The sequence below is a fragment of the Stegodyphus dumicola genome, chromosome 6 (assembly GCF_044657685.1).
Source record: "Stegodyphus dumicola isolate Sdum_Otavi_A_Nest chromosome 6, ASM4465768v1".
NCBI classification, from domain to species: Eukaryota; Metazoa; Arthropoda; class Arachnida; order Araneae; family Eresidae; genus Stegodyphus; species Stegodyphus dumicola.
The window spans coordinates 191,274,243-191,299,786 of record NC_140773.1 but is presented as its reverse complement, the minus strand read 5'-3'; the positions used below and the strand labels follow the sequence as shown (position 1 = coordinate 191,299,786).

General features: G+C 31.1%; 2 protein-coding genes and 1 non-coding gene across 7 annotated transcripts in view; 2 read left to right on the top strand and 1 right to left on the bottom strand.

Annotated features, from left to right (window-relative positions):
* Nucleotides 1-16,603, top strand: part of LOC118192973 (epimerase family protein SDR39U1) — a 65,905-nt gene extending 49,302 nt beyond the window's left edge. For all 3 annotated transcript variants that reach the window (XM_085819283.1, XM_035364003.2, XM_035364004.2), the window contains exons 5-7: nucleotides 4,829-4,950; nucleotides 15,653-15,799; nucleotides 16,088-16,603. In XM_085819283.1, the coding sequence (XP_085675409.1) occupies nucleotides 4,829-4,950; nucleotides 15,653-15,799; nucleotides 16,088-16,521 (703 nt within the window). In that variant the 3' untranslated portion in view covers nucleotides 16,522-16,603. The remainder of the gene's footprint in view (nucleotides 1-4,828; nucleotides 4,951-15,652; nucleotides 15,800-16,087) is intronic.
* Nucleotides 16,604-20,646: 4,043 nt separating this feature from the next.
* TRNAG-GCC (transfer RNA glycine (anticodon GCC)) lies at nucleotides 20,647-20,717 on the bottom strand. Its single transcript has one exon. It is a non-coding gene; the product is annotated as a tRNA-Gly (tRNA).
* A 544-nt stretch (nucleotides 20,718-21,261) lies between these two features.
* LOC118192972 (uncharacterized) overlaps nucleotides 21,262-25,544 on the top strand; it is a 57,169-nt gene continuing 52,886 nt past the window's right edge. For all 3 annotated transcript variants that reach the window (XM_035364002.2, XM_035364000.2, XM_035364001.2), the window contains exon 1: nucleotides 21,262-21,578. In XM_035364002.2, the coding sequence (XP_035219893.1) occupies nucleotides 21,473-21,578 (106 nt within the window). In that variant the 5' untranslated portion in view covers nucleotides 21,262-21,472. The remainder of the gene's footprint in view (nucleotides 21,579-25,544) is intronic.

The following is a 25,544-nucleotide window of genomic DNA, read 5'->3' as shown; positions in this document are numbered from 1 at the left end:
AGCAACCCTCTATTTTTTTTTCCCGCCGCCATTTTGTCTTCACGAAGTAAAGACGTTTCTTTTCTTTTTATCTACTGAACACTTCTTCCAACAATCTACTAGCCGAATTACACTTATGCTAGAAATTTTATCTAACAAAACTGCTTAATCATGACAAATATTCACTGCAAAATTGGGAAAAAGTACACAATTCCATACTCCTTACGCGTTTTTCAAAATAACACATACACATAAACCATGTACACGCCAACTTATTTTTACTTAAAAGAAATCCCAGAATTACACAAAAATGGCATTGCGCACACTCTTCACTATATCCATGTACACTGCTTTTTTCTCATAAATTAGAAAAATTTCATGAAAATACATGACAATTTCTGAATCTTTAAACCCGGTAAAAAGAACATACATGAAATTACCTGATCGCGAAAAAGTATATACCCTTTCCAAATATGAACATTTCCACATATAAAATAAACAAAATATCCAAAAACTTTTACTTCTAAATCATCTATTATATTATACATGTCGCCAACGAATTCATACCGCAAGCATTACAAATACTTAGTGTCAAATATTTAAATTATTTCCATGCACGTTTACTTCAACTTAAACGTATACCAAATTCCTACAAACATAAAATTCACAAAATAACTATCATTTAATTAAAATATCACTAAACCATGTACACGTCGACTTATTTTTACTTAAAAAAACATCCCAGAATTGCACAAAAATGGCATTGCGCACACTCTTCACTATATCCATGTACACTGCTTTTTTCTCATAAATTAGAAAAATTTCACGAAAATGCATAACAATTTTCTGAATCTTTAAAACCGGTAAAAAGAACATATCTGAAATTACCTGATCGCGAAAAAGTATATACCCTTTCCAAATATGAACATTTCCCCGTATAAAATAAATAAAATATCCAAAAAGCTTTTACCTCTACATTATCTATTATATTACAAACGTCACTAACTAATTTATACCGCAAACATTACAAATGGTTACAAATACTTAGTGTCAAATATTTAAATTATTTCCATGCACGTTTACGCAAATTACTTTACTTCCACCTTACATTTAGAACAATGCATAAAAATAATATCCTCAAATAATTAAAAATACTAACTTACCTATTCTTCTTCAGAATCTTGATTACGTGTTCGATAAACTTTTCTTATTTCTGTTTCAGGATCTTTAAAATCATACTTATAGTTCACACCAAGGTACCAAGTAAAATAAATAACTTAATAAAACATCTTTACTTCTATCTCGCACAACCTTAAAGAATTACTTATTACTACCCCTTTCAATCCCACTGAATACCCATTTAGAATTCACTTTAGTTAGGGCCATGGGATTCAAAAATTAACGAACACTGTTTCACACAACACAAAATAAAGACAAATACAAAATTTCCAGATTTTTTCCCGATTTCCCCCCTTTTCCGATTAAAGAACCGTAATTCGTCCATTAATATCACATGACATATCCCATGATCTCTCATTTCTCTCACACGAAATAATGCGTAATCGGAACTGAGTACTGCTCACATTATTACCAAAGTCCCAGGTAGTAAGTAACCTTTATCGCCTCCAAAATGTCGCCAAACTACCAGTTACCATATTTTAAAGATCAGGCTGGAATTCCATAATTGAAGCATGTATTTTTACCATGGTATAATTTTGTAAGAGTACATTATGTTAATCTAACCAGCTGTTATGATTTAGATCTGTTATTGTCACATCTCCCTTCAATTTTTCTATCATAATGGAAATCAGGTTTAAAGTATTTAAGCCGAAGTTATTAGATTGCAAGATAGACTGTATTTCTGTCTCTTGAGGCTATGTTGCTAGCAAAGGCTTAGCTAAGGTTTTCAGCGCCCAGGGACACCTAAAGATTTTGCACCCCTTTCTGTGTTCCAAGAATGGAAAACATTTCATTCATGTACATTTCATTCTGAAATGTTTATCATCAATTTGGCACCCCCTGGATGCTGCACCCGGGGACGGATGTCCCCCTTTGTCCCGTCCTAGCTACGCTACTGGTTGCTAGTACAAGTCAAAAGTCGTTAATTCGGACACCCATAATCCGGACTTCAAAGCTAAAAACTTTCTGCCCATGTGCCGCGTTGACACATGTGCCGCGTTGACACATGTGCATAGGCGTTTACGCGTACGCGTACACGTAAGACCTTTACGACTGCGTATATGCGTGTGCGCTAGCGCAGAATACGTTTTCGCATGCACGTTTTATGTATAACGGACGGTATAAGCTAAAATTATCTAATTATCTGTTTCAGTTAATGTTGATGATTGCGTTGTTCCTTAATCTTCGAGTTGGATCCAGCTTATTATTTTTTGCAGACTTTAAGAGCAATTTTATAAAAGTAAACTTGAACTTTCGATTATGTCAAATAGAATTTCCGATGCTGGAGCTCCCAAAGGATCTACAAAACGAAAGTATGTTTCGATGCCCGTCAAACAAAATGTGGAATTGCTGCAAAAAAATGGATAAAGACATGAAGAAGGTGACAGAGAGGTTAGTGGAAACGAAAAAATTTCGATTGACAAATTAGTCGGTATTCTCGACACAGCAATTATAGGACTTGAACAGCGGAACTTTGTAACTGAACAAGAAATTATGTCTGTTTATAGAATTAAAGAGAAAGTATTATCACATAAAACAAAGCAACTTAAACAACTTACATTGAAAGAAATGTTTAATAAAGTAAACAAATAAATATTAAGTTTTTTTTTTTTTTTTTTTTTTTGTAAATTTTGATACCCTTTAGATCATAATTGTTCTTTATTTCATAAATTACTGTTTCATATTTTTAATTTTAGAATTCCTGCATGCCATCGTACGAGATTTAAACTGATGATCTATAATCCGGAAAAATCGATAATCCGGAATTGCCGAAGTCCCGACGAGTCCGGATTAACGACTTTTGACTGTATTGCTAACTCAGATAAGATCGTAGTCTTTGGCTTCCATTATAGTTGCCAACAGTTAAGTTATTATCCCGATGAGATGTTTTGAGCTAACCTTGCATTGATTCAATTATGTAGCCATTGGCTACTTGACTTGGTTTTAAATTTTAAATTGAGTACAGTCAAAAGTCGTTAATACGGACTCGTCGGGACTTCGGCGATTCCGGATTATCAATTTTTCCGGATTATAGATCATCAGTTTAAATCTGGTAAGATGGCATGCAGAAATTTTAAAATTAAAAATATGAAACCGTAATTTATGAAATAAAGAACAATTATTATCTAAAGGGTATCAAAATTTACAAAAAAAAAAAGCTTATTTGTTTACTTTATTAAACATTTCTTTCAATGTAAGTTGTTTAATTTGCTTCGTTTTTTATGTGAAAATACATTCCCTTTAATTCTTTAAACAGACATAATTTCTTGTTTAGTTACAAAGTTCCGCTGTTCAAGTCCTATAATTGCTGTGTCGAGAATACCGACTAATTTGTCAATTGAAATTTTTTCGTTTTCAATAACCTCTGTTACTTTCTTCACTATCGGAAGCGAATTATAATGACGAGGAATTTGATTTAAATCATATCAAAGATGGAGTACATCGAGATGAAATACTACATTTAATAAGGAATCATAAGCCAAATAAAATAAAAACATCTGCCCTGAAGATAAGGATAGTGCTGACACATCAACTTCCAAATCATTTGCGCTGGGGCGTTAAAGATAAACGTTAAAGTTTGGATAAACAAAGGATATGCCTTTATCCATTTTTTGTATAATGAACTTCGAAACATACTTTCGTTTCGTAGATTATTTACATATTAATAAATATATATCAGAAATTCTATTTAACATAATCGAAAGTTCAAGCTTACTTTTATAAAATTGCTCTAACAGTCTGCAAAAAATAATAAGCCGGATCCAATTCGAAGATTAAGGAACAACGCAATCTGCAACATTAACTGAAATAGATAATTAAATAATTTTAGCTTATCTTATACCGTCTGTTATACATTAAACGCGCACTTGTAAATGTATTTTGCACACGCGCACAAGCATATTCTCAGCCGTAAAGGCCTTACGCCTTTCAGTGCGATGCATGTGCAGAAAGTTTGAACCTTTGAGGTCCAGATTATAGATCATTCCGGATTATGGGTGTCCGAATTAACGACTTTTGACTGTATTACCTTAAATAATATTGCCTTGATAGAAAGGTTTGTTTTAAAACTTTCCCAAGACTGTCATTTTTTTTTTTTTTTATTCCCAGTCTGCTAAGAATTTGAAATTAGTTTATGTTACCAAAGAATACCAAACAATATAGTTAAGCAGTTCTCAACTTTTTGACTAACACGTACCATCCAAACAAAAATCAAAAACCTTTAGTATCACCACGACAAAGTACTACTACCATCACCACTCTTGAAAAAAGATCAGATCACATAAATTTACGAGTGTTAGAGAAAAAACTCAATTAGGATGTCGGGAGTTTTATTTTTTGAATTTAATAGTTAAAAATACTTTGCTTCTTTGCGTCTCTTGCGTACCACTGGTTGAGAACCCCTGGTATAGTTTATTTCCAATAGTGATATTTAATTCAACTTTGTGTTATTGCTTTGCAGTTTTTATTTCAAATGTAAAGGTTCATCTGTATCATGTCTATAAATAAATTGGTATTCAATTAGTAGTTACGATTTTCACTTTTTGTGTACCTGTATAGTTAAGGTAATTTTTATATGTTACCATATATATTTAATTCTATATATGAAGAAACAAAATTCAGAAGGTATAATGTACAAAGTGACAAAAAGGAAGACTTTTTCTTACTTTAGGTGGACTCCTGGCTTTCAACAAAATGTATATGCTAGTCGTGTACATACTACTAGATTGTTAGCAGAAGAAATTAAAAAGATGTCTAAACCTCCTAGTGTTTTTGGTGTAATATCAGGAGTTGGTATGTGATCTTATTTTAAATACATTTATTATGTAATGTCAATGAATGAAGTTTCATGTAACAAATTGTGATTCTATCTAAAAATTCCATAATAAGGATTTTTGAATTTGTTCTATATAGTACAAACTCAGATTGCTTGGTTTTTCAAATTTAATGAATGTACTGGAAACAATGGAATGAATGAAATATGTTTGAATTTCTACAGTATTATCTTAACCTAACACTACTTGCTTTACTATCGTTTTTTTGGTGTTGTAATATAAACAGTAATAATTTTGAAGTCCTGCACTAAGATCAAAACAAGTTAAATTATTGAACTTTTATGACATCAAAATCAAGAATGTGAAAAAAGGGGGAAAAAAGATGTTTTTAAACAAACAAATATTGGAAGCTATGAATATGTTTAGACAGTGTTTGATGTTCAAAATATAGTTTCCATTAAAGCTATGCAGCAAGATATTATTGAAAGTATATTTTGTAGAAAAACATAAAGACCAAATAAAAGCTGAAAATTTCAATAATTTCATGAAAAATAAGTGTGTGAAACATAAGTACATAATGTGATTTCAGTTAAAATACAAGCAATCTCATCTATTTTTGGTTTTAACACATTTTGGGTATATCTGTCATATTTTAACACTTTTCTGTTTTGTTTGTTATTTCTTTTATCAGTAAGTTTTTGAAAGTCACTATTAAATGCATATACAGTAGAAGTCTGATAATCCGGCACGTTCGGGACCGGCTTGGTGCCGGACTACCGAAAATTCCGGTCTATCGGGCGGTAATTATAAGAACAATTAGGTTAATAATTAAACTAAAAATACAGTATGCAAATACATACAACAAAGTTTATTTTACATTTCGTATAATGTATGTACACGTAATGTAAAACATATTTCACTTAGATTTAAAAAAGTCACGAATGTCTTTTTGTTTTCTTGACTTTTGGCGTTTAGTATAAAATTTATTTCTAATGATATGGAAATCAATAATTTCTGAAGCACTGTAGCTAGTACTAGCCTCGGCAAAAGAGATAAACTTATTTAGTGATTCTGCAGCTTCTGCCCAGCTGATTTTTTCCTTTTCTTCCGTTTCGGCATCCGAGTCATTTTCTTCAAGATTTTGAGTAGGCTGAGGGTTTACTACAATGTTGATAATGTCCTCATCGGTTAATTCTTGTTCAACAGGCTCATTCTCATCGATTAAAAGCCACTCCTCTACCTCATCTTCAGGCAGGTTTTTCAAGGGATTGTCAGTACTTCTAACGACATCCAAAACTTTGGTCAGAGCGTCTTGATGGTTTTCTTCCTCATCAGTCTGTAGAGTTAGGTCAGATGCAGGGTTTGCAGCTGGCCAAAGTTTTCTCCAGCATTTTTGGAGTGTTGTATTTTTTACCTGGTTCCAAGACTGTGCAATAGCATAGACGGCATCTTTTACTGTAAACCTTTTTTGAAAATCAGTCACGTCACAGTCGGCATTTAACAGGCCTTGAATAAAAGACCTTCTATAAAAGCATTTAAAATTTTGAATAACCCCTTGGTCCATGGGTTGAATCAAAGATGTTACGTTAGGTGGGAGCAGAGGAGCAACAATATTTCCAGAAACTAACTCATCTACTGGCAGATGGGCTTTGCAATTGTCCAAAAGAAGGATGGCTTTAGTATCTTCTGGTACACCAAGGCTTTTGAAGGATTCCTTGACCTCAGGCACAAAGTGGTGAAAAAACCAGTCTTTAAAGAGGGCGGCAGTTATCCACGCATTTGATCGAGCATCGTATTGGACAGGCAAGTGTGTAACATTCTTAAAAGCCCTGGGTTTTGCAGATTTACCTATCACAAAAGGGGTCACTCGGTGGTTTCCAGACGCATTAGCACATAGCAAAACGGTTAATCTGTCTTTGTTTTTTTTTTTTAAAACCCTTGGCTGCTTTTTCTCCTCCCCCAGCTAGTGTAGATGTTGGTAAACATCGCCACAATAGCCCTGTTTCATCAGCATTGTAAATCTATTCAGGTGTTAAATCATTATCAGCTACGATTTTCTCAAACTCGTCTTTGTATTTTTCTGCAGAGTTTTGGTTTGCTGAAAGGGTTTCTCCAGTTACATCAAGTCTTCGAATTCCATGCCGAAACTTAAAGTTTCTGAGCCCAACCATCAGAATACTAATTACATTCACTTTCAGCAACTCCTAAATCTTGGCCGAATTTCTTTGCCTTTTCAACAATCATTGGCCCTGTTACCGGCTTTCCTTCAGAACGTACTACACTAAACCATTTGAACAATACACTATCTAGCTGTTCCAGTTTTGGTTTTAATGTTTGTCTAGAAGCCAATTTTTCAGTTGTTACCGATTGAGAGCAAACTTCATTAGTTCATCTTTTTGTTTTTTAATGTCATAAATAGTTGATGAGCCAATATTAAACTCATTCATTAAAACATTTCTATTCTCGCCTTTTTCTAGCCATTTGATGATTTCTAGTTTCTGATTGAGAGTCAGTGTTACGTGTTTTCGTTTCTCTCCTTTTGAACTCGAAGGCTTAGGTTTTGAAAACATGGTCACTGTACAGTTAGAAAGAAAATCACTTTTTTTATAAACAGTTTCAAAAGTTACGTTTACTGCGATGTGAAAGGACACAAAACAACAACGCACAAAAAAATGGCGAAGACGCTTCATGATTGATTAATGGAGCTGCACTGCACCTGAATTTGTTGTGACAGCTGAGACTTGCCGGCCGCTAATTGTTTCCGAACAATACCGAGCGCTTCCGGATGATCTCGAACTACCCCGAAAACTTCCGAATAGCTCTCGAGCGGTTTTATTTGCTTTAAAGACACACTTTTGGAGAAAACCAAAATTTTTACAATTTTCCGGAGCGATGCCGGACTATCGGGCATTCCGGACTGTTGGATGCCGGACTAATGGACTTCTACTGTATATATATATATATATATATATATATATATAAATATTTCCTGTTATATTCCTATTAAAGGGATCCGTTATTTTCACTATAATATACACTTACATCGAACTCTATGTTACATCAAGATAGCTGTATTTAAATAATGCCTAACATTTTTAAATTAATCTTTTAGTGGCTGATGGGGTAAATAATCTCATGATTGCTAGTTTTTTTTTTTTATATAAATAATTATATCAAGATTTCAGGTGTCTTTCATGATAAATATTTTATTGTATGTGTGGTCTGTTTTAAGTTTATATATATATATATATATATATATATATATATTTGCCAGAATTTTGATTACATGAGTATTCACATTCATTGTAAGATTGCATTTTTATTCCTTTATGCTTATGGGTTTATCAGGGCTGTGGAGTCGGAATCAGAGTTGGGCAGATTTGGAGGAGTCGGAGCCGAAATCGCTAAAAACAGGTTGACTCCAACTCCAGTTTTTGTTGGACAGTTTGAATTTGAAATGAAATTAAAATGAATTGAAAAAAAAAAAAAATATTGACAAGCTGAGTTTTTATTTTTATTTATGGACTACATTAATCAATAGTTATTTTCCATTTTATTGACATTAATAAATAAATATAAGAGAGGAGGATGGATGCGATATTTGCCATTAGTGATTAAACTGATTCATTAGTTACTTCATTTAGTTACAAATCTCAATGGTAAATTTAGGTAATCAGCAAGAACTTTCAAAATTGATGCCATTCTTAGGAAGGGAGCAGGAAAAGGAGCAATTATTGATCAAGCATTGCTATGGGGAAGTACATGATATAGAGGTTGTTAGAATTAAGAACTTTTTTAGAAGATGTAGATAACTCTAATGTTTCACTAACAGAAAGACTATGAAATGACCTTGCAGAATTGGAAACTCTTCTTTCTACACCATATATAGCCACAAAAAAGCTACAATCTGAAGAATTAATAGGAGGCGAGAATGGGAGAATGTGATGCTTGTACTTTCTGAAATGGAGGGTTTATTGCAGAAAGAATCATTTCTTCAATGAAGAAAAGAGAAACTAGTTTGCTAGACAATGAGATCTTGCTGGGTTCAATATATGCAGATCCGAAACACTTAATTTTGTTAGATGATGAACAAATTAAGAAGGCAAAGAAATCCATCTATGAACTTTCAATAAGAATGAAATTATTTTCAAAACAATTGGAGTATTCAAATCAGGACAGTCAAACTGCAGACATTGCAACCGAGTCTCTATCATCCTCTTTCAGTGATGAATTAGATTCTGAGAAATAGTTTTGGATAATATTGAAAAGGCAAAGGTAAAGCAAATGAAAATAAAGAACCAAGATCCTTTAGACATAAAAATGAAAAAATACAAACACGATTTCTACACAGCTTTTGAAGAAATAAAGAAATATGATTGCCCTTGCAAGACGCCTCTTTTAGAACTTATAAAATTCTATCCTGAAAAGTTAAAAGAAGTAGCCCTAACAGTAACATCTCTTCCTTCTACTCAAGTCAGTGTGGAAAGACACTTCTCAGTTCTGAAGTTTATCAAATTGGATCTATTGTTCTCCAAACAAGATCTTGCCGAAGCTATACTGTTTCTTAGAAATAACTAATGCCAGTTTTTCCATTTCATAATACATGCTAATTAATATAAATAATTTGCTATGTCATCATTTTTTTTTCTCTATCATCTATTACTTTTGGTACTATTCTGTTTCGAGGGCCGTAAAAAATCGCCAAATTATCGTTGATGCGAATGCTGCCAAAAAGAATTGCGGCAACCGTAATAATTACAGCAAGAAAGGAAGTATAATGGTAAATAACTATCTAAGATTGATGTTTTAATTTAGATGAAAGGTTAATTTCATATAATACTTTTTTATTATTATAATTTATATGAAAAAGGCTTAACATGACTGAATGGATGCCTGCATCGCTAATTCGCTACCGACTTATCGCTAAAGCATAATTTCATCTCGTTGGTTGTTCAAACGTAATTTTCTATAATGAATAATGCCTTTTCTTTGAAAATATTCTCGGTAAAGTGCTAAATCGCTCACTTATTTGTTTGCCGCTTTTTACAAGGGTAAAAACAATTGGATTTTTGTCAATTTTCTTTTATTTTTTAAGTGAAAATAGGTTGATGTGTACATAGATAAAGTCAAGGGTGTGCACAGTGCCATTTTTGTGCAATTCCAGGATTTTTTTTAAAGTGAAAATAGGTCGATGTGGACATGGATACCGAGTATGTGCAATTTTTAAAAACGCGTCAAGCAGTAAGTGATTCTGCACTTTACCCAAAATTCTATTGCCGACTTTTCATCATGGACAATTCCCAAATTGCCATAGGATATCAAAAAAGGATTTAAAAATTAAACTTGTATTTCAATGGCGTCTTAAGAAATATAGAACTATATAAACTTGTGCAATCTGAAATCAACACGTACGCTAGATTTGGCGCGCTGTTAAATGGGCGCTTTTGCTAGATTTGGTGCTTTTGCGCATACAATTTCGCTGCAATTTTCTTACATCCCTCAAAACAGAATAGTACTCTTCTTGTATATTAGAAAAATAAGTTGTAACCCATGTGTATGTATTTACATATATGTGTATATGAAGGAGTTGGAGTCTGTCATTTTCCCTACCGACTCCACAGCCCTGGTGTTTATAAAGCTTAGCTTATATACGTGTGATAATAGTTTGAAGCCATGTATTATTATTCAGAAAGTTTTTTTTTTCCATTACCTTTTCTTCGTTGTTTTCTTGTAACTTAGACAGCGTAATCTTTAAGCTGAAAATCATATTACATAGTGTTTTAGAGTTTATTTCATGCTGCATTCATATGTTTTCATAGAATTAAATTATGAATTATAGTAAAATTATTGAAATATAAATACCATGCCGAACAAATTCTAATTCAGAAGTCAAACAACAAACTTTCCATCAATTAGCTATAAAGTTGCACATATTTTGCAGAAATTCAACGTTCGGGTTGTTTATTCTCCCATCAATAAAATTCCGAGTTCCATACTCAAGGACCCCCGGATATGAATTCCTGGGGTATTTATAGGATTCCTTGCCAGTGTGGTTTAATTTACATTGGCCAAACTAAGAGAGCCTTAAAATTTCACGTCAAGGAACATGAGGCATATGTTAGAAAAAAGGAAACGCAGAAGTCTTCTGTTGCTCAACATTGTTGGTCCGAAAATCACACTTTCAATTTTTCTGCTGCCAAAATTATTCAAAAAACATCTTCTATTGGAGAACTGGATTTTCTAGAGGCATTTCACATTCAAAAAAATCTTTCTGTTCTAGTTAACAATCCTAATTCCAATCCATCTTCGGCCTTTAAAGAAATTGTTTTAGTTATGGTTTCATCAACAGATGGCGCCACTTGCTTATTCTTGTCCAGGCTTTCTTATCTTATCTAATCTAATTATTATTTTCTAGCTTGTTCATTTGCGGTTTTGCAGCTGAGGATGGTGGTTCGGTAAAACCATCGAAACTAGTCCTGTGAAAATTTTGAAAATACAACGCTGATTTTTGTTGTTTGACTTCTGAATATAAATGCCATTTTAAAATTTTAATGAAAAACTGTATAGTTTGACCATGTCAAATGCATCCTTTTCTGGCAGTCTGCCAAAACACTTATCATCCAGAAGGGGTGTTAATTATGTGCTGCAAGCTGAGGAGGTCAAAAGAGAGTTTGCTTTTCTTTGTAAAGAGGGAATTTGCTATCAACGAAGGAGAAAGTTTCCCATGTCAATCAGTTGTCTTTCATGCCTTTATTTCATATTTGCAGGAAAAAAACAAGAAGATTCATTTTGATTTGCAATACTGGAAACCAAAAATGCTGAAAATGTTTTTTCGCAGCCTATGAATTTTATGTGAATAGTGCATATTTCATTGCTTACTCTTAAATAAGATCCCTAAAAATAATAGAACTGTACTTTTCAGCTGAAATATTCATTCTTTAGTTAATGTCAACAAACCCTTTTGAGGGGAGGTCTTCCCTGATCATTGTTGATGTAACATAACCTTTGCCACTATTGTGATCTTTTATGTAAGACTTATTGTCGTTCTTTTTTTTCTCATATAAATTTGGTTCTCTTCCTCTATTTCAACTATATATAATAATGCTTATAGATTTTAGCCCTAGAATCAAAAACAAATAATTATAATATTGTTATAATGTAATTATAATAATTATATTAATTATTTGTTATAATATAATTAGTGTAATTAATTAAAAAACTATAATAATCATTTACTGTTGTATAATTCTTATATTAATTATTAAGAAATTAATTTTTCAGTGTATATTAATGTATACTGTGGGAAAGGGAAAAAAAAAAAAAAGTGGGGCAGTTCTATATCTCCCGTTCTACTGGGCCGATTGACAAATTTAAATTGCATTTTCCATGCCTCGAAAGCACAACCTGGAGTGTATATTAGATTTCTGTATAGCTTTGTTCTAACATAGGTATTTTGACACAAAATTCGACTTTTTCTGAGATAACGTAGGAATTTTTTTCCATATTTCGATTCTACGACTCAAACTATACCTAGTTATTAAATTTTGTAATTTTTGGTGAGAAATTTATGGTGAAATTTAAAAATTTATCTTGGCAAATATTTTTCAGTTTGTGCCAAGAATAATTCACTTGGCAAACTTCGTAGTTTATAGCAACCTATTTTCTTCTCCTTTTTCTTCATTGTCCACGAGTGAATAAAGAGTCATCGTTCATACTTTCATATTATTTTAACAAAGTGCGTAAATCACATTTGCGTTATTATCACTTATAATAAATACGCCAAATTTTAAAACATGCCAGAATGTAAATTCATGTATATCTTAGGAACCTTTGAATAAAAAATTCTAATTTTTTGCAGGTATGCTTAGAAATACATCTACTTTAAAATAATGGCAAAACTTTTATAGGTTGTAATTAAAAATTGTTTTCGAAAAATTTATATAAATCATTTAAAAGTACAAATTTTAAAAATTAATCATAAAAAAAGGGCGAATTTTATTTGGAATGAACCTAAATTTTGAAATATGAAAGGAAGAATCAAATAAGTTTAATAAAAAAAAGAGATATTAATAAATATATATCAAATTCAATTAACATGGAGGAGCTAAAATTTTCAGACCTAATTTTGTAAAAACTATTCGTGCAATTTTTTACAGTATTTTGCAGTATCATTTTTTACAGTATCATTTCACAATAAGTCCAATTTTATGTCAAAATACCTGCATTAGAACAATGCTATATATATTAACCTAATACGTATTCTAAGTTGCGCTTTCGAGACATGAAAAACACAAGTTGAATTTCATCAATTTAACCCAGTAGAATGAGAGATATAGAACTGTCCCATTTTCCCCCCCGCAGTGTACATGTATGTATCTATCAGTGGCATGACATCAGTGGACTAGAGGGACTAGGTTAGTGCCCTAACATTTAATATATTAATACTTGAGTCTAATCTTAACACAACATTCAAAAGAATTAAAAGGAACATAATATTACCTCTTTTAAAACCACAAGTGTAGTTGGGTTTTTGTGTGAATGGGAGAAACTTGGACTATGTCGTCTGTACACCAGGAAGGTCAAGCTCACTTTCACTTGCTCCCATAGTTGCCATATACTATAAGATCTTAACTACTGGTGGTAGATTATAAGAAGTTTTAATTATCTTGTGATTCTTATATGCAAAATTAATGTCACTTTTAGTGCAGTTTTTTAGTTGGTTTTCTGGAAAATATTTTTATGATACATGAAAAAATTCAAAGTATGTTATAGTGATACCATTATTCCAGATTTAATCTATGGAAATGGAAGTGGTATAAAAAACTAGTCCTCACCCTAGATATCATTATGGAGCATGCATAAGCAACTTGTGAACTTGTTTTATGACAACATGCTCATCAGCTGTCAGTGTTTGCAACCCTAATGCCTTCAAACATCTACTCTGTCATATTTTTTAAGATAATATACAGTCAAAAGTCGTTAATTCGGACACCCATAATCCGGAATGATCTATAATCCGGACCTCAAAGCTACAAACTTTCTGCGCATGCGTCGCGTTCACGCATGCGCACAGGCGTTTAAGAGTGCGCTTAAGACCTTTACATCTGCGAATATGTTTGTGCGCATGCGCGTTTAATGTGTAACGGAGGTATAAGCTAAGCTAAAAATTCAATTAATGTTGCAGATTGCGTTGTTCCTTAATCTTCGAATTGGATCCGGCTTATTATTTTTTGCAGACTGTTAGAGCAATTTCATAAAAGTAAGCTTGAACTTTCGATTATGTCAAATAGAATTTCCGATATATATTTACTAATATGTAATTTGTATCTACAAAGCGAAAGTATGTTTTGAAATTCGAAATCTGTTTATCAATTTCACGCCGCGGATTGGAAGTTGATCTGTCAGCACTATCCTTATCTTCAGGGCAGATGTTTTATATTTTATTTGGCTTATAATTCCTTACTAAGTGTAGTATTTCATCTCGATGTACTCCGTCTTTGATATGATTTAAATCAAGTTCCTCGTCATTATAATTCGCTTCCGATAGTGAAGAAAGTGACCCAGAGGTTATTGAAAACGAAAACATTTCGATTGAAAAATTAGTCGGTATTCTCGACACAGCAATTATAGGACTTGAACAACGGAACTTTGTAACTAAACAAGAAATTATGTCTGTTTAATAGAATTAAAGAGAAAGTATTATCACATGAAACGAAGCAACTTACATTGAAAGAAATGCTTAATAAAGTAAACAAATAAATATTAAGCTTTTTCTTTTTGTAAATTTTGATACCCTTTAGATTATAATTGTTCTTTATTTCATAAATTACGGTTTCATATTTTTAATTTTGTAATTTCTGCATGCCATCTTACCAGATTTAAACTGATGATCTATAATCCGGAAAAATCGATAATCCGGAATCGCCGAAGTCCCGACGAGTCCGGATTAACGACTTTTGACTGTATTTTCAGAATACAAAAAAAAAAAAAAAAAAAAAAAAAAAAAAAAAATTTAGATCTACTTCACAGGTTCTCATTTCTGTAAACATTAAATATCATTCCCCCAATTCCAGTAAAATATGTAATTTAAAAATTATTAATGATGTGTAAACTAAGAAGTGGTCTGTTTTGCTGGCCTTATGTTCTTTTGGAGGTAAAATGTTTTCAACTACTTATTTATTTTGTATGACATCCAGCAGATTAAAATAACCACCCTAAAATGACCACTTCTGAAAGCAACTAGTATTTCTGAGAATATAAACAAACACATTATTGGATTTCATCTAACTGAGAGGACTATCACCATTCTCCATGCATGGTCATCTTAGAAAGGATTATAATTTTTTTTATGGCTAGTCCCTATGGGTAAAAACAGCAACCTGCCACTTTGGCTTCTTTAGAGGTGGATTTGCATGTGCCTTTTGCACCTCTTTTCACTTTTGTAAAAGTAGCACATCAGCGAATTGCATACTAACATTTTCCAGCCTGATTCATCCATTGATTCTTTCTTGAGAATGGTGTTTCTTTCAGTGTCATTCAGTTACTAGAAAGAATACATAATAAGTAGCTTCATGTTGTTGAACATTCTTCTTTTTTTTTTTTTTTGACTAGTATCCAGTTTAATTTATATCATGTAATTAGGACTGTGTTGTATATTGAAGAAAAAACAATAATTGGAAGTGTGCAATAAATTGGATTTTTCTCCTGTCTTTATTTCGTAGGATTCTACAAAGCAAGTGAAACAGAAACATATACTGAAGATAGTACGGGTGAAAATCATGATTATTTTTCTAAGTTGTGTTCGAGTTGGGAAGAAGCTAGTTTGCTACCTGATGATGTGAATGTTCGTCGTTTCATAGTTCGATCAGGTATATATTCTTTTTGTGTAGATATTAAATTTCAGTGTTTATATATGTGTGTATTAATAGCTGAATTTTTGCATCATTTAATAAGAAAGAATCGTGAATTATAATGATTGAGTACTGATTTTGATTTGCTTATGTGTGTGCATGTATATTATAAGTCCTATGTTGGTGAAGTAATTTTCTTCTGATGTGTATGTATGTATGTGAATTTGAGTAAGTGCATGCAGGCAAGTGTATAAAGCTGAGACATTATACAATCTTGTTATTTCATTTAATTTTTTATTCTTTTAGGAGTTGTGCTTGGTAGATCTGGAGGAATTGTAAGCCAAATATACTGGCCATTTTATTTTGGCTTGGGTGGGCCAATAGCATCAGGAAAACAGTATATGCCTTGGATACACATTGAAGATATTGCTGGCATCTTTCTCCATGGCATTCAAACTGATTCTGTTAAAGGAATTTTAAATGGTGTTTCACCTCAGATTATCACAAATTATGAATTTGCAAAAGCTCTGGCACGTGCAATGTGGAGACCTTGTCTTTTTCCATTGCCGGAATTTGCAATAAATTTAGCTTTCGGAAAAGAAAGAGCAAGTATGATGACTCAAGGACAAAAGGTTCTTCCAAAAAGAACTTTAGAGAGTGGATATGAATTCATATATCCAGATATAGAATCTGCCTGTGCTGAATGTGCACATTCTTTTATAGATCCTAGCACAAGATAGTTTTTTTTTAAAATATATTAGTAGATATTTATTAAATATGAGTATTGTGTAAAACAGTGATTAAATAAAAGTAATAACCTCACTGCAGTTTGCATTTTATTTGTGTCAATATAAAATATTTATTTAATTTACTAATTGTTTATAAAAATAGAAGGACATAAGACATATTTTGTTTGTATAACATGTGTAAATGTTTGATTAAGGATAAAAACATGGGTTTATTATCTAAACCACATGCATTATTTTAGGGGGAAATCTGATAAAAATTTAGCTATGTAAACTAGCATTACACCACTGCAAGATTTTAAAAGAATTCGATTAAAAGAACTTCAAAAATAATTTTATTAAATTTTCATAAATAATTTTAATGTGTATCTTAACACAGTTCTCTCAAACTCTAATTGTATGCGAGTGGAATGCATGATCTGAAACCAGCTGATGGGCCCGAATTTAAAAAAAAAATGTTTTTACTTAAAAAAATAAAATTAAATGAAAAAAATCTGAAAGGTGTCAGTTTCGAATTCAGAACAGAAAATTCAGTTCAATAGCAATATTGCAAAATAATTTAAAAATGAGCATATCTTTAGAAGTTCCGATGCAGTCTTGTGTTCTGGAGATAAAAATGTTTTTTTTTTCCGTATAGTGTTGCCATTGCTAGCTTTGAAATCATTTAGTTTTTTAATCAAAAATTTGTTGAATTGCTACAAAATATTAAATTGATAATAAAACAAATTTCAAATTCAAATTAGGGCTTCCATATGCCCATATTCTGTGGAAGATTACATTATTCAAATTTTGATGGCTCTAGGTACCATTGTTTTATCACAATGCGAGAAACATACATACATTTATGCAGATTCTTCTTTATTTAATTTCTTTAAATATAATGCAGGGTGATAATATTTGGTGGCAACAATTTGAAAAAAGAAACAACGCTTCTGGTGAATGAATGCAAAATGCCAAAATGAAATTAATAGTCCTTCTGGGCAAATGCCCCTTTGGACTAAAAACAAAAAATATTTTAAATAAATTTTAAATTTCGATTACAAAATCTTTATAAAAACATATACAAACATAGTAATGATATTGCAAAAGAAAAAAATTACATTTTCTAGCTGAAATCTTAAGTTTGTAAGCCATTTATGTTGTTTACACTTTGTAGTTCAAATATGATTGAATAATAAAATATGATGAAATAAAAATTAACACATTGACTGCCCAACACGAGATAACTCATATTAGTGCTCTTCTTCAGGACACCCAGTACAAGTTAACTCATAGTTTCTTGACTTGCCACTTTTGCACCGTTAGAGTTATTTACTCACTTAGCGCTTGTTTTAGCTGTACCGATGCAACAAGTCGAAGCATGTCTGTACGAATCAACTCATAGTGGGCTTCTGCGAAGAGCTTTGTCTAACAAAAGCCAACTATGAGATAATTCCTAGAACCCTTTTTTCTACCAAAAAAAAAAAAAAAAAAAAAAAAAACTGTAAACATTTTAATGATTGTTACAAATCATAATTAGTATTTTTAATAATATAATGTGATTAAATCGATTTGTCTTCTTGAACTGAAATCCAAAAAGTGCCATGGCAGTCAACGTGTTAAATATTAAATTCTTAGACTGACATTTCTTTCAAGGTATTCTAACATGCTTAAATTAATCATGAAATAACTTTCTTTAACTTCATCTGAAATAAATTATGAAAACTTTTTAAGACTTAAGAGAAAATTTACCAGGAGAGGCAAAACTCGAGAATAAGCAAAAACTCTTTAACTTTATTAAATTTTTCTTCAATGCATAAATAAAAATGTATGCATTTCTACATAAATACTTACAGTGGCTCCCAAAAGTTTTCATACACTTGTAGCCATTAATTAAAAGTAAACTTTCTGAATGAGATTTTAATAATAAGATCTATAATCTATTCGTAACAAAATTACATGAAATATTTTTAAAATATAGCGAAACTTTATTTTTAAGAAATTAATAATCAAAAAATGACAAACATTTTATCTTGCAAAAGTCTTCGAACACTGAAATATTTTTGGATAAAATCAAAATTAGATTGTCGTTTGCCGCTTTTTCAAATTTTTGCATTGTGGTGGCATTTAAAAATCGTTTGTTTTCTTTTTTTATTGTTTACTTCATAATATTCTATTTATTATTGGAAAAACGGGTCGCTGTCGTAAAGAAATTACAAACAGCATTCGAAAATTGATAATTTTTCACCATAGTAGTGGTAAATCAATTTGAAATATCGATAAATTAGTTAATTTATCCCATTCTACAGTGTTGTATGTGATAAAACGCTTTAAAGAAGAAAATCGTATTGAAAACTAGGTAAGAAGAGGTCGACCGAGAACGTTAACTAAATGTGATGAGAGATTTATTATTAAAAATTTGTGAAAAACACACATTTGAGTGCTGTAAAAGTTTCTGCAGAATTTAATGCAAAGTTTTCTACTTCAATTTCACCTGAAACTGTTCGATGAGTTCTCAGAGAAGCTGGATTACATGGGTGTTCTGCGCGTAACATTTTTTTTGTTAGTGAGAAAAACAAAAAGCTTAGGCTTTCATTCGCAAAATCACTGATAAGTACACCCAAAACGTACTGGAATAATGTCCTATTTGCTGAAGAAAGCAAATTTAACATTTTTGCTTCCGCTGGTCGAATAATTGCATGGAGAACTAAAAATGACAAACTTTCATTCTAAGAAAATAGTTGAAACAGTTAAGCATAGCGGTGGAGGTGTTCTTGTGTGGGGGTGTGCAGCAGCATCAGGACTAGGTAATTTGGTGTTTATTGGTGGCATAATGAATCATTCTCTTATTTAAATATTTTAAGAGAATTTAAAATTATCAGCCCAAATTTTGGGTATCGGAAATAACTTTATTTTTAATCCTGATAAAATCCTAAGCATATGGCTCTCTACGTTCACCTGTGGTGTCTCTGTAATTGTCCACAGGTTTTTAAAACACCACCTCAGTTGCCAGATTTAAACTCTATAGAACACGTTTGGAAATAACTGAAGGTTAAAGTACAAAAACACGACATTAAAATGAAAAGCGAACTCAAAACAGTCATGATGGAAGAATGGATGAACATTGATACAGAAATTACAAAAAAACTAGTAAAATTTATTCCCATGCGTTTAAAAGCTGTTGTGCATACTAAAGGATATCCTACTAAATATTAATTTAATGAAAAATGAAAATATTGACTAATATGACAAGATTTTTTCGAAGTGTACGAAGACTTGTGAGATAAAATGTTTGTCATTTTTTCATTATTAATTTCTTAAAAATAAAGTTTTGCTATATTTTAAAAATATTTCATGTAATTTGGTTATGAATAGATTATAGATCTTATTATTAAAATCTCATTCAGAAAGTTTACTTTTAATTAATGGATAGAGCCCTATTTCAATGAAAATCATAAGTGTACAAACACTTTTGGGAGCCATTGTATAAACTTCTTTATTTCGTACTGTAGCTTGATAGCATTTCAATTCTGTTAATAACGTTGGAGAGAAATTACTAAAAATTTTCGTCAGTATGGATTTTAGATGTTTATCAGTCATCTAAAAGTTTAAGTCATCTAGTCTTTTCTTAATAATTTTCAGCTATGAAGAAAAAGCTGTTCATATTCCCAAACAAAACTATTATTCTTAGTGCAACAATCTGTAATTGCACTTATTTATTTTTTGACAAGTAGAAATAAAATTTAATAAAATCTGTATCATCAAATCTTTTACCAAGATTTATATCACAGTGTAAATTAATTAGCTTCATTTATATATTTTCTGATGCGTTTTTCATGTGCACTTTTAATAGAAATGAAAAGAATGTAAACTCGGATTTAAATGAACTAGTTGAAATGTTTTTGTGAGCCACATAGAATTCCCAGAAGCCGTTTATGGGCCGCCGAAACAGATAATTTAAAAGAAAACCTGTGTGCTGACATGAAACTCAAATAGAAATTTAATCAATAACTAATAATGAATTTCTTATGTTTAGTTTTGAAGTTCAAAATTTATTTCAAATGATCCTTGCGGTGCAAAATTTGAAAAGTATTCTTTTTCCTTCCTGTAATGTTTGGTTTAAGTAAGAAAAAGCATGCTTGCATCGGCCGGGAATCGAACCCGGGCCGCCCGCGTGGCAGGCGAGCATTCTACCACTGAACCACCGATGCTTGTCTAAATTCGGTGAAGATTATAAAATAAAACATACTTTAAAGGAAACATTTGGGTTACTTTATAATTTACGTAATTTATTTGAAAATTAAATAGAAATATTTCTTTCATTCAGAATTTGAAGTTTTCCAGAGTTTTTTTTTTTTTTATATTCCCTATTGATTATATCAGAAGTAGTTTTAAAAGTTTGGAGTTAACTACGGACTACATGAAATTATTATAAAAAAAATAAAATCATTTAATGATAAAATTGATGAAGGATTTTAATTAATTTAGCATCTACAACAGGTCCTTAAAATTGTAGATAAATATATCTATAAATATATTGTAGCTTAAATATATCTTTAAACAAAATTCTAGTAGAAGTAATTATGATTGAATACCAACTGATATTATATCATGTGTTACTTTTGAATAAGTGAAAAGAATTTTGAAAACTGTTCTTATACGTATGTACAAACATTATGCATATCATGTCGTGAAAGAATATGAGCTATTAATGTCAGTAACTGCAAACCGCTAGTCCTCCTTTAAGTGGGCGTGTCCTGTGTTTAAATGCCATGTTAGTTTATGTGGGAAGTCGTTTCGCGAAGGAAATGTACAAATTGAATTTAAAGGATCAGATTTATATTCGTGATACGTTATCGTAATTTTGAAACTTAGATTAATTGGCGAATCAAAATGCGAACTTTGATCCTGAAATTTCTGTCATTTGATTATCAAGACAAGCAATGCAGCTCTGTAGAAGCGTAAAATGGCGAGTGTGCAAAGAGATCACTGGTCTCACGTGTGGTTGCAGTGCCTGTTACTTAGTCTGCTACTTTGCAGGAATGTTGTGTTACCAGACACCAATAAATATTGTAAGTTTCATATTATTAAGATTCATTTATACATGCGAAAAAATTATATTGTAGATCTCGAGAACTTTATATTCTATTAACAATCAAAATTCTTTGTGCATTTATTGTAAGACAATTTCGATTGAGAGGAGGTTATTATCAGATTCCATATATTCCTTAGAAGTTTATTCTTGCTGTATGTGTAGGAAAACAGGTTATAGAATAGCCTTAAAAATTTTAAATGTCCAAAATTCATTTATAAATAATATCCCTATGTATAGTGAGAAGTATTTGTAACTGTTGGTTATTTAAGATTGGCATATATTGAGAAATCATCCACTTCTAACAAAAATACATTATGGCAATATACAAAAAGAAAACTTTATTAAAGAAAATCAGACATAAGAAATCTTACCACATTCTACCAAACCATCATAATAAAAAACTCTCTCTTCCAGATACATTTTTAACTCATTCTTTTTAGAATTTCATATCAATGTTGCCAAAATATTAAAACTTAAAATTATGCTTTATAAACAAATACTATCAATTCCCCCCTTATTTGTATTTAAAGATATAATTTTAATCAGTCAGTCATGTCCATACTTTAATAGTTCATCTTTTAATTTCACCCTAGGTAGATACTTTGTTAAAATATCTGCTTCTTGATTTTGTGAACACACAAACTGAGGAATGATTTGATTCATTTCATATTCATCCTTAACAAAGAAATATTTTCTATTAATGTGCCTTGAACTGCTACTTTGTTTTGGTTTTTTAATCCAATCTATTAATGCTTGACAGTCTGTTTTAATTCCTATTGGTTTGTCAATTAGATCATCTTGACCCAATTCTTCAAGTAAAAAGATGTACCATTTAACTTCACATGCACATTCGCAGAATGCTAAAAGTTCAGCTTCCATTGTAGATAGAGCAACTATTCTTTGTTTGTTGCACTTCCAATTTATGAAATTTTTGCCTAATTTAATGAAAAAACCCCCAAATGATTTTCCATCTTCAGTGGTACACCAACTTGCATCTGATGTAGCATTTAATTTCCCATTGTCTGAAGTATACACTAAACAAGTATTTTGTGTTCCTTTAATATATCTAAATATCCTCTTTACAGCTTTCCAGTGTTTCTCTCTGGGATCTTGATTATATCTTGACAAATTACTTACTGCAAAAGCTAAGTCTGGTCTTGTCCCTGTTACTAAATACATCAATGAACCTAATGCTTCTTGATATTTTGTCTTCGACACAGGTGGTGAAGATGCTATGTCATCAAGATTTTCACCCAATATTCCTGGAGTCTTGATAGGTTTACATTCATCCATTTCAAAGTTTTTTTTAAGATTTTAGTTATATTGTTTTCTTGACTGAGTATAAGTTTTCCAGAATTCCTAAAAATTTTTGTGTTTGAGTGATTTCTCATAATGTGAACGATTTAGATAGTTGAGAGATGATGTCATTTATCTCAGAATTTGAATTTCCAATCACCATTAAGTCATCCACATATACTGCTATGATAAAATATTTGATCTTATCTTTATAAATATAAACGCATGGATATGACTTTAGTCTAGTTAAATTCTTTTCTTTAAAAATTTTACATAATTCATCATACCAGCATTTTCCTGATTGTGGTAATCCATATATACTTTTGTTTACAAGATATACTTTGTTCGGATCTGATATAAAGCCAGGTGATTGTTCCATGTAAATTGGTTTATCCAAGTATCCATTTAAATATGCAGTTTTTACATCGAAAAATCTTATTTTGTAGTTTTTGTAAACTGCAATCGATAGTAATGTTCTAAAGGTTGCAAGTCTCATTACTGGGCTAAATCCATCTTCATAATCAATTCCTTTTCTTTGATTAAATCCAGTCGCTACTAGTCTTGCTTTGTAAATTGTTTGTAAATTACCCTTTTCATCCCTTTTTGAGAATATCCAGCGGTTTTTAATAACTTTCTTATCGATGGGTCTTTCAACTAATTCCCAGACTTCATTAGCCTCCATTGAACTCAATTCTTCTGTCATTGCTTGTAGCCAGAATTCTCTTTCAGCAGATTCTATAGCTTCATCATACGTCTTAGGTAATCCTTCATTTGTATTGTATACTACATAATCTTTTAATTTTTCTGGGGGCTTCGTAATTCGCGCTGGTCTTTTCTGTACAGGATTTCCATGATTATCATTTCCAGGTTCTTCATTTATTTGCGGATACTCGGTTGGCTTTTCCAATGAATTGTTATCATCGTGTTCATCATCACTATTGGATGGGAAAATTTTCTCAGCTTCTTCATCTGTTGTATTATCTTCTCTATAGTATCTGTTAGTTATTTCTGAATTATTTACATTTCCATTAGTTTGTTCCTTATAAAAAATAATAAGTTCTTCTAATATTTGATTTTTATCAAAATTTAAATAATTTTCTTTTAGTAAAGGTGATCCAAGTTTCTGTTCATCAAATTTTACATCTCTCACTTCTTGAATTTTATTTAGTTCAGGGATATAAATTTTGTATGCTTTTCTCTTCATGCTATAGCTTATCATAATTCCTTTTGTAGCTTTTAGATCCATCTTTCTACGTTTTTCTCGTCTTATATGAACATATGCTTCACATCCAAATCTTTTAAGATAAGTAATGTTAGGCTTGCGTCCTTTATATGGTGTAAACCTTTTATCATTTTTGTGACTCCTGTTATTCACATGTACAGCTACTTTAACGCTTTCAGACCAAAATTTTATCAGTAATTCTGCATCAATTAACATAGTTCTAGCAGATTCAATTATAGTGCGATTAAAACGTTCAGCTTTTCCATTACTTTTCGGAGTATAAGGGGTTGTAAGTTCATGTTTAATTCCCATTTTTTCAAAAAATTCTTTTATATTTTTATCTAAAAACTCACTACTATTATCACTACGAATTCTTTTTAGTAATAATAATTAAAATTATGCTTTATAAACAAATACTATCAGTAACTGATAATATATAATTTCATATGTTTATGAGTTAAGGCAGGATTTACTTAGTCGAAATTGTTTTTTGAAATAAGTTTAATAATTGCTATTATTCTAACTATAGAAAGTTAAATTAAAAGTACACTTTTTAAATGCATAATTCTTTGTATGTAATGCTTGTCATGGTTATAAGATCCTTGTACTATTCTAAAACTACTCCATTTCTGTAGTTTTTTAAAGATATGCTTAAAAAATATGCTTGGTAAAATCCTAGTTTATGATGCAGCCTTGGCGCGACTTTGAAAATTATCGCCAACACCAAAAATGATCCAAAGAACGTCTATATATACACTATATACTAAGTGTGTATATACATAGTATATATACTATATACATAGTGTATACTATGTTTAACTATATATTTTCTTTGAATGACCCATTAACTACTCATCGTATATGTCCCATTTTTACTGCTCATTATAAAGTCGCCAAATCCTGTGTGCACCGGATACTAGGATTAAACCAAATGCATATTTTCAGTCGTATGTGCATATTAACCAACAACTATAAGTCTCTCTCTCCTTTTTTAAAAAAACCCTAATGTGTTGTGTTTAACTTCACTAAAGTTAAAATAGAAAGCTTGTTCCTGTTTAATACAAGCACTGAACTGATTAAATTTTAACTTCTTAAGTGGAAGTTTTTCAATGATTTACCAAAAAAATTTCTAAACCGATTAACTTTATTACAAGTTATGTTTTGGATATTCCAATTGTTAGTTATGGGTCAGTTACTTAGAAACATGACAACTCTTATTATCCTAATGCATTAACAATTTTAGAATTCATTGTAGACTTTTGTATGTTAGATGTAGAGTTTTTACAACTGCTATTCCCAGAGTGAAATCTTTTGCATCGTTGTGCAACAAATTAACTGCTTGAAAATGTTTTGCAAAAAGTATATCCTATACTAACATAGCGACAAGTTACTTAAATGTATAGTTATAAATTTGTTATGCATTTT